At 30.6% G+C, this 15,003-nt stretch overlaps 1 protein-coding gene across 5 annotated transcripts in view; it reads left to right on the top strand.

The window, feature by feature from the left end:
• Window positions 1-15,003, top strand: part of PPFIA2 (PPFI scaffold protein A2) — a 418,570-nt gene that overhangs the window by 309,452 nt on the left and 94,115 nt on the right. For 4 of the 5 annotated variants that reach the window (XM_039838929.1, XM_039838927.1, XM_039838928.1 and 1 more), the window contains exons 8-11: window positions 6,391-6,537; window positions 7,555-7,689; window positions 13,163-13,246; window positions 13,504-13,635. In XM_039838929.1, the coding sequence (XP_039694863.1) occupies window positions 6,391-6,537; window positions 7,555-7,689; window positions 13,163-13,246; window positions 13,504-13,635 (498 nt within the window). Of the gene's footprint in view, window positions 1-6,390; window positions 6,538-7,554; window positions 7,690-12,649; window positions 12,737-13,162; window positions 13,247-13,503; window positions 13,636-15,003 lie in introns of all 5 variants that reach the window. The other variant, XM_039838925.1, reaches the window with a different exon arrangement.

Raw genomic sequence — 15,003 nt, 5'->3', positions numbered from 1 at the left:
TCTCTGTTTGTTTGTCTTGTTTGTTTTGTTGCTTTCAGTTTTATATCCCACATATGAGTGAAATCATATAGTTCACTTGGCATAATAATCTTAAGATCCATCTATGTTGTCACAAATGGCAGTATTTCATCTTTTCCTATGTCTGAGTAATATTACATTGCATATATGTACTACATCTTTATCCAGTCATCTATTGAAGGGCACTTCAGTTGTTCTCATGTCTTGACCATGATGAATAATGCTGCAGTGAACATCGGGGTACATATATGTATTCAATTTTAGGGGGTAGATACCCAGAAGAATTTTTGGGTAATATGGTAATTCTATTCTCAATTTTTTGAGGAAACTCTGTACTGCTTTCCATAAAGGCTGTACGCATTTACATCACCACCAGCAGTGCATGAGGGTTCCTTTTTCCCCACAACCTCTCCAACACTTGTTATTACTTGTCTTGTTGATGATAACCGACAGGTATGAGGTGATAGGTCTCACTGTGGTTTTGATTTGCATTTTCCTTATAGCTAGTGAAGTTGAGCATCTTTTCATATGTCTATTGGCCATTTGTATGTCTTCTTGGGAGAAGTGTCTGTTCAGGTCCTCTGCCCATTTTTTAATTGTATTATTTTTTTGTTGTTGAGTTTATGAGTTTTTTACATATTATATTAGCCCCTTATCAAAGGCATTGTTTGTAAATACCTTCTCTCCTTCAGATGGCTGCCTTTTTGTCTTGCTGATGGTTTCTTTTGCTGTGCAGAAGCTTTTTACTTTGATGTAGTTTCATTCCTTTAGTTTTACTTTTACTTCCCTTGACTTTGAGGTCAAATTCATAAAATCCTCTCTAATTCCAACGTCCACAAGTTTAATATCTGTGTTTTCTTCTATGCGATTTATTATTTCAGGTCTTATATTTAGGTCTTAGATCCATTTTGAGTTACTTTGGTGTACGGTGATAGATAGCAGTCTAGTTTCATTCTTTTGCATGTGGCTTTCCAGTTTTCCCAGCACCATTTATTGAAGAATCATTACTTTCTCCATTGTATGTTTTTGGCTCCACTGTCAAAAATTATTTGTTCATGTATATGAGAGTTTAATTCTGAGCTCTCAATTGTTTCATTGGTCTATATGTCTGTTTTTCTGCCAATACCATGCTGTTTTGATTATAGTCACTTTGCTGCTAGGAATTTCTTGATGACCAACCATGAAAACTGTTCTAGATGCACTACAAATTCATTTCTCTAATTCTTCACAACTGTTCTATAGAGAAGGTACTTGTCATTATCTCCATTTTTCTCAGGTGAGGAATCTAAGGTTTAGTGAGGTTAAGTGACTTGCCAAAGGCTTATGCATTGCCCTCCCTATTCCCTCATCCCCCAGGACCAGGAAAATGCAAGAGCAGCCTGGTTTCAAAACTAGTGCTTCTTCCACTATGAACAGCTTCCAAAATCAGTGTGATATAATCATTTATTCAATGATAGAAACTATCATAAAAAAATGCAGCTGCAATATAACTTTCCAGTAAATAATTCAGTTTTGATTATTTTTTCCAACAAACAAGAAGATATAAAAATCATGTACTTAAAAAAAGCATCACTTACACTCGAAGCCTCAGAATTTGTTTTTATTTTCCTGAATAATATTGTATTTTGGGGCTGTGGTCACACAAAGTCTACCTGATTGCAAGTATTTTAGTAGAAAAAAATAAGGTGATTCTTCTTGCTATCACTGTATCATTGCTAGCACAGTATGATTTATATATTGAGTAAGCAATATATATTTATTGAATTAATTTTTAAAAATTAGAAGATAGGAAAAGTTAACCATATAATTAAAAGATAAAATGTATTTTGCTTTGCATGTGACAACAGTCTAATATGTCTAAAATGAATCATATAAGTATGTTTCATTAATTGTTCCAAATATATTTTCATAATTATTCTTTATCAAGAAATAAATCTATCCAAAATTAATTTCATTTATATTTTTGTCTTAATTGCTCTTTAAATTGATTGTGACCTATTAGGGTAGAAGGCTGGATTAAAGCTAGGTACAGTATACATATAAGAAAACACAGAAAAGCTTAGTCCTTAATGTTAGAAAGTTTTTAAGGACAGCCATTATTGGATGTTTTTAAGTGTTTGATCCAAAACTGCAGCCTTGAAGTTCAGCTAAAACTTATTTTTCCTGCAATACTTGAAAAGGAAATGTTCAGAACAAATTCAGAAACTACTAACATGCTAAGTTATCAGTTAAAATCTTAGTTTTCAAAAGAAAAAAAAAAAGTAAAAAAAGTAAACATAGCCAATCTCACACAGAGATTTAGCTCTCCACTTTTTAGAAAAGAAGGCTACTAAGCAGATGTGGAATATATCTCATTAAATATAGAGATATGCAAAGAATTAAAATTTTCTGTGAAATATTAAAGCATTTTTGTTTCATGAATAAAACCAGCTTACCTTTCCAAATTTCTATTAAAATCTCTTAAAAGTTTGCTAAGTGATTAAATTAATTTTGTTCTTTTATTATCTGAAATGTGAAGTTATATATTTTACTTTACTAGATTTATAGAGTTATATTTATTTGATATAATAAAGTCTAGTTTACACATAAGCTTTAGGTCAAGAGATAATTAAATTTTTCCTCTATTTTTCTCTTCTTTTTAGACAGCAGTTTTCAGAGACTAGAAAAAGGTTCTTTTTTTAGAATTTCCAAGTGACATACAGGGAAAAGATATTTTTCCGACTTGTGAATTCAAAATTTATTTTTGGTAACACAGCCTGCAGTTAAAAATTGAATCTCCCACGTGAATCACTGAATCAAAAATGTAATACCAAAGTCACATACAATGACTCTTGCATTTAATGTATGCTAGAGTCAGGTCAGCTAATTTTATATATAATACTAATTAATAATAAAAAGTAGTTATTATTTATTGTGTGTGCCTTCTACATGAGACATCACACAAATCACTGAAACACCACAATAAACATTATACCACAACAATGATATGTGGTAGATATCAATATCCCAAACAAAAAAAAATTGATGAGATGTAGAAAAGTTAAGCAACATTGCAACATTGACATTACAACAGAGTTAATATGCATTGAAAACTTGGATTTGGAGCAGGTATGCAGTACTCCATTATTTATGTTCTGAAGAAACATGTGTCTGCATTCTACTGAATTTATTGCTATTAAAATTTAGTAAGAAGTTTAAATATTTAGGCTAGATTAAGAATTTTCTCTTTGAACTACAAAATTGGCATAATATTTTCAGGGTTCTGTATGAAAATAAAATTAACAGAGTGCAATATTAACAATTGTAAGCACTCCGATGGGATCCTCTAGGATAAAAACTCTGCCCTCATTAAACTAAAAAATATATATAAAATAGAAAAAGTCAAAATTTAAAATAAAAGCTTTTTAAATAGTAGCTGTTTGGGATGACTAAAATCTAGGGGTGTGTATGTAATATTGGAAAAATTAGTCAAGATTTTTTTTTTTTTTGGCCAAATCGATAGATTAATTGAATTTAATAATTTGAACTTAATATTAATGTAATTAAGCAAGTAGCCTTTAATTAGGTCTTAAAGGTCAACAGGATTGAACTAAACAAAGAAGGCAACAAAATGCATTTCAGGTAGAAATGAAGTCACAGAGTATATTAGTTTCCTGAGACTGTTATAATAAATTACCATAAACTGGGTGGCTTAAAACAACAGTAATTTATTCTCATAGTTTTGGAGATTTTAAGTCTAAAATCAAGGAGTCAAGGCCATATTCCCTCTGAGGCCTCTGGTGAAGAATCCTTTTTTGTCTGTTCTAGCTTCTGCCAGTTGCTAGGACTCCTTGGTGTTCTTAGCTGTTATCAGTATAACTACAGTCTCTGCCTCCCTCATCACATTACCCTTTTTTCTCTGTGTCTCTGTATCCCCAGATCTCCTTCTCCTTATAAGAATATCAGTTATTGGATTCAAGGCCCACCCTAATCCTGTATGACCTCACATCTTGACTTGATTACATTTGCAAAACCTTATTTGCAAATAAGGATAAATTCACAGGTCCTGGGTAGACATTAATTTGGGCAGAAGGGAGAAGGTCACCATCCATCCCAGTCCATAGAGAGAAAAGTGTCAGGTCATGAAGCCACTTGTTTTCTAGACTTCATAGCTCCAATTTTACATTGAAGATAGTGTTGAACATATAAAAGTATTTAAGCCAAGAAGCAATAAAATCAGACTAACCTTTAGAATTGCGTCTTGGTCAGCGAGGTGTAGAATAAGCAAACAGGAAAAAAAGACCAACAGCAAGATGACAGGTTTGGCTATAAAGTGAGAGTTAGGGTGAAGGAGTTTTCAAGAATGATCCTAAATTCTGTGGAGAGTGGTGTCATACTCTAGTCAAATAATACAAGAAGAAGAGCTGATTTGTGGGTAGGCAAGGGACTAAGGACAACATCATAAGTTTCATGGTAGATATATTAATTTTTATTTAATTTTAATATTTTATATATACATACTTTTACAAAGTCAAGTAATATCTAAATACACATCTAAATACAAATCTAAATACACACACACACACACACACAGACACACACACACCCCAAGCCTCCGCCCACCTCCATCTCATTCCTTGAGATTCTTAATTTCAATCCTTTTAGCCATTACTTGTATTTTCTCTCTTATTTAAACTTAATCTATGTCTTTTTGTTATATACTATCGGGATTTTAGCTCTCTTATTCTCTCCCTTACATCTCTTTCACCCATTCTTCTGCTATAATTATCTTAAAATCACATTCACTGTTACCACTTTTATGACTATATAAATAATTTCCACAGCTGACCCAAATAGGAGTTTCCTATGATAGTATTTCCTTTTATTGTACACCTTTCTGTTTTTCTAGGATTTTATTAATTACCTGATATATTAATATGCTTACTTATTTATAAAACTATGGGAAATCTTCCCATCCACTCTAACAGTTTGGTAAAATTCCATAATTTCAATTCAATTATGATCAATAGTCGAGTACATAATTTATTGTTCTTGTTTTTATTTTCTTTGAATCATCCCTTTTTCCTCTGCCCTCTACCTCTGATCTGTACCAGCTTCTTTATAAGCCTGTTGCATTGTTTCAGCTGTTGTTATAGGATTTACCTCTACTATCATCTTGAAAATCTAAGAGAAAAGAATAATCAAGATTTAGAAAAGAAAAAACATAAAACCCAGAGTACAGATGATTATTAAACCTTGAGTGAAAGTGGGACAACTGTTCTAAACTAAAAGCTAGAGGTTAATGATTTGTGTACATGCAATTAAATTTCCACATGATCATGAGGGAAGATCAGGAAGTTGAAGGACTATCCATTTAAGGGCTTCTATTTTTTGGAAAATTGAAAGAAAATGTATGTGTTCTGTGGGTATGACAGAATTGGTTCTGAATCCTGGAGGAAATAATAAAGGGACTGATTAGAAATGAATGATCAAGGGAATATGAATAGTAATAAATGGAAACCACCACCATCCCCTCAATTTCATGATCCTTGAGCAAGGTAGCTTCCCACATTATCAGGAAACCACACCAGGCCCATGACTCTCACTTCTGCAGCTATCTTTTCCCAACATCATCTCAAAAGGTATGTTATCTACCTACTAGTAAATTCTCATGTAAGATGTTAGGGAGATAAAAGCATCTCCAAATTATCTATGAATTAGATAATTTAAAATGTATCATTTAAAATATTATTAATTCAATGACTTTACTGAATTTACACCAATAGTTGATTTTTCCCTAGAGTTATGTGTTCACTGAGTTCTTTTTTAATCAAAATATATATATAATACAAGGGAAATGATTAAGTTCCAAAGTCAGTTGATCAATTCATCTATGAATATGATTCAAATTTACTTTTTTTTGCCTTCTCTTTTTACCATTGAGTTACTCTTACTTGTATGTGAAGATGAGAATACTGAAAATATTTGTTATCCATATTTAAAGATTGCTTTGCAATTTGTATCTGTAGCCACCATTTCATTAATTTTATGGTTTGCAACTCTACCCATAATTGTACTTATCTCTACTATGTAATGAGCCAATTTATCTGCCATGTCTTTTCTAAGAATGCCAATTCTACAGTAGGTAGTTTCAAACTGTACTACATTGCATTCTCAAAGAAAGAAAGCTTAAGGTTAACCCAAGATGTAAGGAGAATTCTGACAGATAAATTTGGAAAATGCAATGAAATCTTGCATTACTACCATGAAAAGAAAAGAATTAATATTTACTTAAAGAAAGCAATGGTTTTTATATTTTAGTATTATATTTAAATAATGAAAGAATACATTAAATTAACAGAGAATTTGATTTGAAATTTTTTTTAATTGTAGGCCATGGCACAGAAGGAAGATATGGAAGAAAGAATCACAACCCTTGAGAAGCGTTACCTCAGTGCTCAGAGAGAATCTACCTCCATACATGACATGAATGACAAACTAGAAAATGAGTTAGCAAATAAAGAGGCCATCCTACGGCAGGTTCAGTATCTTTATCTTGGTTTTGTTCTTGTCCATGTATGTGTTCTCACCATTCTTACAAAACATTTAATAAATAAAATATAGTATTTCTTGGTAATCAATCGTTCTTTAAAATTTAGAATGAAGTAAACATTCATGATTTTTAGCATGAAATTTAGAAATTTGTCTTAATAATAATAAAAATAATGACTAAATGACTAATATTTACTTTGGATCTAGGCATGAACCAGAAACTGGGCTAAATAGTTTACATATATTACTCTACTTAAATCTCAACACTACCTATGAAGTAAGCACATTTGTTATAGTGAGGACACTAAGGTTCAGAGACATGAGCACTTTCCCAAGGTCACACATCTGGTAATTGCCAGTCTATAATGGAAATCTAACTCTATTCTGCTCTACAACAGGAGTAAGCAAACTATGGCACATATGCCCAAACTATAGTTCTGTTTTGTAAATAAAATTTTATTGAAACATAGCCATACCTATTTATTTAATCATTGTCTATGATTGCATTTTTGCTACAATGGTGAGATCAAATTTTGAAACAGAAACTATATGATACACAAAGCCTCTAATATTTACTATGTGGCCCTTCACAGAAAAAGTTTGCCAACCCCATTTCTAGAGCCTACAGTATTAACCATTATGCTGTATTACCTCTCCCTCTCCAGCTACTACTATGATGTTCAATATTTTGCTATCATGGTACATCTGAAGTCTTAGTACCAAGTTGTATTCCATTTGTCCAAGTTTATACCCACTAGTATTGTCTTTTCTTTTTGCTGCCATTGGTGAGCTTTTCTGTTTTTTTAATGTGCTTAATTTTATTAAGGAATATGGATAAGTTATATAAAAACATGAAGACAATAATCTTTTTTCCCAATAAGTATAATAGTAATAGTAGCTGATTTTAAGCCTAGAATGATGACTGAAGTCCAAAGCCCCTAGTGACCAATGTTTGCTATTCTAACTGTGACTCTTCAAGTGTCTCTTTTTCCAACCCTATTTCAGATGGAAGAGAAGAACAGACAGTTACAAGAGCGTCTTGAGCTGGCTGAACAAAAGTTGCAGCAGACTATGAGAAAAGCTGAGACCTTACCTGAAGTAGAGGCTGAATTGGCTCAGAGAATTGCAGCCCTGACAAAGGTACTACAATAAAACAATTGATTGATCTAGATACTCTTATAGAAATTATTAGTAATCAAAATAAAATCTATAAAGATTTTCTTTAGGCTTTATAGAAATTAAATTTATTTAATCTTTATATTGTTTTCTTATTTAGATGAATTTTTCACATTAAATGTACCTTATTTATTCTGACATGAATAATTAATACATGAATGTAATGATCTCCTTGCCTATTTAAACATTAACAAGAACAAAATTTCATGTTCTTATAGTTAATTTTCCATGCTAACATTTGCACATAAGAATAATCACCAAATATAAACACATAATAATGATATTTAATATGTATTTTTGTGAGACATAATAACTTACTAGGCTTAACATAAATTGTTTGGTATTAGAAATACAGCAAATATCTTAAGTTGATTTCTTTCTGACTATAGTATGAAAACATCTGTTATAAGTTGGAAGTTAGATTTATAGGAGTCTAAAGTCTAAAGCCAATAATCAAAGTGTATTTTGCAATTTCTTCTGAACCAGTTAAAATCAATAGTAATCTGAAGAATGTTCAAAATGATCTGCCATGTTATAGCCATTAGGTTCAGCAATTATCTGCATATTTTAGAATCTTGCAACCATTGTTAAAAACTATTCTTACCTTTTACAGTCAAATGGAAATGACATTGCTTCAAAGTGTATATGCATGTCACTAGAATAAAAGTCCAGATCTTGTTACTAAAAGCATGTTTGACTTTTAATATCAATTCAAAATGTACACACATTTTATATGTTCACACAATTATTACCCCACTACAGTAAATAAATAAAATGGCTGTGAAGTGCAAGTTACAAATTCTGGCATAAGGATTATTTGAAACAACTGATGTGGCAATATAAAAGTAGGCACACATACTTGCTTTCCTGAAAAAGTAAATAAAGGGGGACAGTAAACTAATGCCTGTGGTTAAAATAAGGTAATAAATCACATAGTAAAAAGGCAAACATTTGACAAAACAAGCAGCTTTAGAAAGTATTGGAATATTGGTGGTCTATAAGGTATTAGAGTAATGACTGAATAAAACATTAGTCACCTTAGGGTAATGTTACAATCTGGATCCTTCTATAGTCAGATCATGCCATAAACCCCTTTGACAATTACAGAAATGTGTGATTTCTAAGATAAAGATAAATTTATTATTTAATTTTAAGAAAGATTCTCTAAATTATATAAAAATATGCAAATATAGCAGTAGTACTCTTCTTACAAACACATTTTAAATTACTATAATATGAATTAATGTATGTATACATATTCTTTTCATCAAAACATAAAGAATTTTTATAAAGAGTTATCTTATTGAACTGAATTATTTTAAGGAAAATTAGATGAATGGTTAAATAATAAAAACTGTTATAAATTTTTAATGTAAAATAATCATCAAGATTATTTTGAGTAAAATACAAGGAAGTCTGGAATATCTCCCAAAGAAACACAATTTAAAATTCAGCAAATAATTGCCTCAAATTAACCTTTTAATACCTAAGAATAAAACATTTAAAATACACTAGGTGAAAAAGGTGAAGGAATTAAAAAGTACAAATTGGCAGTACAGCATAGGGAATATAGTGGATAATATTTTAATAACTACGTATAGTGTAATTTGGTTACTAGACTAATCGAGTGAATCATTTTGTAAATTACATAAAAATGACCACTAGTTTTTACACCTTAAACTAATATAAAATAATATTGACTATCACCTATTATTGAAAAAAAACATAATAAAATAAAATACTGTAAATATTTGTAAGAATCTTTAATTTAGAATATAAAACAAAAAACCGAAATAGTGTCTCATCTTTTTGCCCTTCACTTTATTCTCTTGGGATCATATTTTTGTTATGTGCATTCATTTGTGCACCCCAAATAATATCCTTGGTTTATTCCTACCTAATAATATATGGCTAAAATTTCACTTCGCGTTGACTCTTTTGATTTCTTCATTTTTCCATAGAGTTTTATTCTTCTTAAGAAGTGTTAAAATGCTAGAATTTACTCTGCTTTTTTTTTAGTGCTTTCTCTTCTGCGTGGCTCTATATCAACATTATTCCAGACATATAGTTTTTAGATTATTGCTATATTTAATTCATTATACATGCTCTTTTAGTGCTGAGATTTTATTCTCAAGAACACACCTTCTGCTTATAACATTTTTATGACATTTGAAGATCACTCTTTCATTTGTTCTCTCATTTTATGGCTACAATAATATTATACTTCTTGTCTTCTGTTCTAAAGACTTTTAGGGACTATCTCTAGACCTGCTTCATTAATTTATTTGTTGAATTTCCATTTGTTTTCAATATGTCACTATTATTGATCATCATAGTCCTTCTCTACTTCTTAATATTTTTGACTACTCACTAAAGTAAACAGATTTCTGCTTAACTTAAACCTAGGCTCCCCTCTCTTGTAATTTAAATAGTATTCTTAATCCTTCAGACATTTTATTCTACTTTTATTATCATCTACCTATTTTTTTTTCTCTTTGGCCCTCCTCTCTCTAACTTTAATTTCTTCTCCATTTCCAAACATAGCCACATCCTTCCCAAAACCATTTCTGCCCATGTAATTTCTTTTAAAACTTTAGCTCATTTGAAATTTTCCTGTGTCACATTAAAGAGTCAATACAAGATAAACCCGATGTCACATCAAGGAGTATTTTAAAAAAAGTAGCAGATGTTCTTGTGTGACCCCTGTATTTACACCAGATGCTTTACCTGAGGTCCTCACAAGGCAAATATGAACATAAATCAATAGTGATTGAAAGTCAATCGCAGTGTTTGTTTAGAAATGATGTCTAAATCTATTCTTTGATTGATAAAACTATCTTTTTTTCTTCATGTGTCTGTGTGTGTGTGTGTGTGTGTGTGTGTGTTTATGTGTGTAGGTAAAGCTCATTTAAAGCTTTTAGAAAGTCAGAAGTATGGCTATGGATAAAACTAAAATTAGGCTTTTGCAAGTATATATACAATTGATAAAGATTTTGGGCTCTGGATTTTATATGACATTTACTTTTAATTAAAATGCATATTCCCTCAAGAAGGATATAATTCATCTTGAATTCCATAAGGTTTTTCATTCACTTTTAGTACCAATAAAAAAGTATCAATAATAACATAATAATTTAAATATTACAGAATTCTTGTTCACTCTCTGAAGTGAATTTTCACAGTGTGTGGTGTCTTCAATAGTTAGGATGGAAACAGGTTTAAGGACCTTGAAAGACCTACTGGACTTTACTTGTATTTTAGGAGAGATAGTTTTAAAAATTGAAATGTTCATGTCTTGACTACTTTGAATCAGCCACCTGATTAATTTTCATACCACTAAATGCCTGTTAAAATATACTTTTGAGAGCTAACAGATACCTTTATGAATTTAGTTTATATAATTTCAATATTTTGACCCATTTATTATATTCTTCATTGAATTACAAGTATTAAATACTATTATAAATTCATTTTATGGCACTTGAGGACTATGGTATCTTCCTGTATTGCTTCTGCTTGGAAATTTGAGGAGAAAAATTACTTATTGTTATTTCTTTATTATTTCTCACATTTATGAAATAAGAATATCAGAAGAAAAATCTTATAAAATGTAAATGTTGAACTATAACTTGCATAAGTACACTCATTAAATGTCAAATGTTATTTCATAGATTAAATCAGAATTCATTGCATAAAATAATACCTATACATATGAACCAATACATAACTAGATTACTATTTATTTTCAGGTACAGCATGGCATATTTATATTTGGTCCTATATTTACATGAAATAAATTTTAGTTTTAGAATAAACTTATAAATGTAATAGAATATGCTCTGGAGTTATATTTTGTAGTGCTGACATCAGATACCTTTGATGTTAAAATTACTTGTAAATATGATTAAAATGTTGTCGTAACTTTACATGTAATCTGTGCATAATATACTAATATAATTCAGCTATCAGCAACATTACCTGTCGAACACTGCATCTGTGGTAACCTGACAGTCACCTCCGAAACATGTAACTCACCTTGACACTGGGGAAACATTAGCTCACAGAAGCAATATGCTGCCTCTTTACTTTAGGGCACTCTCTTGTCTCCACAGCAACAAATCAACACAGAAAGAGCAGTCACTAGTGTCATTCAAAAGAGTTCACAAATAAGATTTCTTGTCTTCACAATATTATTGTGATCTTTATAATTTGAGGACTTTTAATCACATTCATTTAAAATTCCAAATTAAGACTGTATCTGAGGATAAGTGCCAAGGTTCAAGACCTACAGCCATAATGTATATTCAGAGACCAGAAGTCATTTTGAAAGTTTGCTGCTTTTGCTGAGGAAACTCAATCCTGCTTGAAATGAAAAATACTACTAATAATTAACCCCATGGCTTAGCTTTTTCTTTGATTTCGACAGAGTTGGGTTTATAATAAATGTTATTTCCAATTTATTTCACTTGAGTCATTGCCTTAGCATATTCCACAACATTGAGATACATTGTTTCCATTATTTTTAAGTAATATGATAAACAAAAACCAAAATACAAAACATTTAACAATCTACCAGGGACATATTAGTGTTGGTTTCTCATAATTTCAATTATTACTTGACTCTTTTAGAGTTGCTTTAATTTATTCTGTAGTAGTCTTTCATTGCCAGCCATCTCTAACCTTCCATACCTTGGGTTGATAGCTTTTTATTTGAGCATATCATTGTTTTTCAATTACAGCCATCAACTGCATCATGTTCACCAGATATTGGTGTAGTTCTTTCCACATAAAATTCTGTCTATTAAAGTATTAAATTTGCTGTCATGTTTTTCTTTTAAGCATTCTGTGCTATGTTCTGTTCAGTGTCAGTGTCTTTAGTTCTGATTTTTCAATTTTGTCCCTCTCCTTTTCCTTGACTTGTTAGTCTGATCCAACCTCTTCTACCTCATCAGATGATTATCAATATGTTATGGAAGCTAAACTACAAGAAATGATCTCCATACGTAGGAAGGTAGTCCTACTGGACTTTACTTTCTATTGCTAAATAGAATCCATCTAAGTTTTTCTTTTTATTTATAAAAATTATGTTACTTTTATTTATTGATAATCGACCATCTGTGCAGTTCAGTGCTTCAGGAGCTTACGATTGGACAATGGCAGGTTTGTGTTCAAACCATGCACAGTCTGCATGTTACATTTGGCTGATTTCATTGCTCATAAATAACTCCAATGTTTTGCTGATGCTTGGATGTAACAGGCCTTTGTAGCTGACACATTTCAAGCAATGCTGTTCAGCTGCCTGTTTAAAGAAAGTTTATTTTTGAAAACTACATTTGCAGTTAGTAGTAGCTTGCTTTACATTTTATTTCAATTTATTTAGAGGACAAGTGTTAATCAAATGTTACAAATTAGGTGCATTCTTCATATTTTTGAATAGGCTGAAGAGAGACATGGAAACATTGAAGAACGTATGAGACATCTAGAAGGTCAACTTGAAGAGAAAAATCAAGAACTTCAAAGAGTATGTATATTGAAAACTGCTCCCCTCAATCATCAATTTAAAGCTTTATATTCTACATTCAAAAAGTGAATGTCTTTCTTAATTATGGGTTATATTTAAATGTTATGGATATGCCTTTTCCATTTTAAAGAAAAAAAGTTTTTATCCAAATAGACATAAAATTAAATCCCATTTAAAACTAGAAAAAATATAAAAACAAACCCAAATACTTTTTTAAATGATTATTATGTCAAATTTATTTTTTTCTTGGATGTAAGGCTAGGCAAAGAGAGAAAATGAATGAAGAACACAATAAAAGATTATCCGATACCGTGGACAGACTTCTGACTGAATCCAATGAGCGCTTACAGCTACACTTAAAGGAAAGAATGGCTGCTCTAGAAGAGAAGGTAAAATGACAGAAAAGTAGAATCACATGAACATTTAGCAATGTTTTTATGATCGTGTTTGTTTTATACTCTGCTGCAATCATTGTATTGGTCAGATGATTCATTTACTTTCCTTCATTAAAAAAAAATAGCCTGTTATATTCTTAGAAGTGAATGATTTCTATTCAAATGTGTAAGGTCAATTTTTAAATGAATAAAAAATGCTTTATGGTATACAAGCCTTACATATTGGCATGATCATACAAGACAAATGTATTAAAACATACTGTGCTTTTGTGATAAAAATATTTCACTTATCATTTGCCTGGCATGCAAAAAAGAAAAGTGGTAAGACAAAAAATATATATATATTTTGCAACATGCAAGAAGGCTTGTTTTGAACTATTCAAATATTTCAAGTAACTGAATCTATTACTAGTCTAAAAGCCAAAATGTGAGAGTTTGTATCACCAATAGTTCAATTCCACTACAGAATTTAGGAATGCAGTATTTTCAGCTGCATTGTTTAAAAAAAAAAAAAAAGTGCTTCTGGAGTTTTATTCACAATTCCATATGTCTCGTTGACAGTTGAAAGCTACCAGATCAGAAAGAGTTGCGTGAGCTAGTTGCCAATTCTAGAGCAGAAACAAACAGAGGTACTAAAACCCAGGTGCACAAATCATATTGGAAATTTAGATTAAACGTCAGTCACTACTTAAACTAGATATTTTCCCTGTTCTGTACAATAAACCAAAATAAGGAAAATATTTTAATGAAATATTAAAGTATTTTGATTAATTTGCTCATTAGGAAGTCATAAGGCATGCCTTCTTCCCACTTAACTCCAAATGCGTGGCCACTATGCCAATCACTACACTCTTAGGTTAATTTTACTCTATAAACTTTAAAAGAATGCATTATTTTAGATCACACTTTTGTATTAGAATAAGAAAATTATACTGATTTTACAACAGTAATACTTTTATGGCATGATTTTAAAAAATATCTATGATGCAACTTATTTCTATGTCATGATGTATAACATTGGTTTTTAAATAGCTAAAATTTATTTTTTTCTTTAATAACTTAACCTTCATAGAAATTGTTAATTCTTTATTTGAAATACAAGTCCAGAAATTGAACTATAAAAATATGATCTGATCATTTCTTCTTTCTTCAGATAACAAAAATCGCTTTACCTAAATTCTTTGTCAATAATATCTCTTGCTAACATTTAACTTGTAACTCACTTTTTCTCATTTGTAGAGCAACCTAATTTCTCAAATTTTAAAAAAGCAGAAAAGAGGCAAACAGCAATAGCTTGAAAGATAATATTTATTCCTTTTCTCAATTTGAATGATACAAAATAACATCCCACTTAAATTTTAT

Source organism: Pteropus medius, unplaced genomic scaffold (genome assembly GCF_902729225.1).
Source record: "Pteropus medius unplaced genomic scaffold, Ma_sr-lr_union100, whole genome shotgun sequence".
Lineage (NCBI taxonomy): Eukaryota > Metazoa > Chordata > Mammalia > Chiroptera > Pteropodidae > Pteropus > Pteropus medius.
Note: the sequence above shows the minus strand (reverse complement) of the source record. Positions and strands in the feature narration are given on the sequence as shown.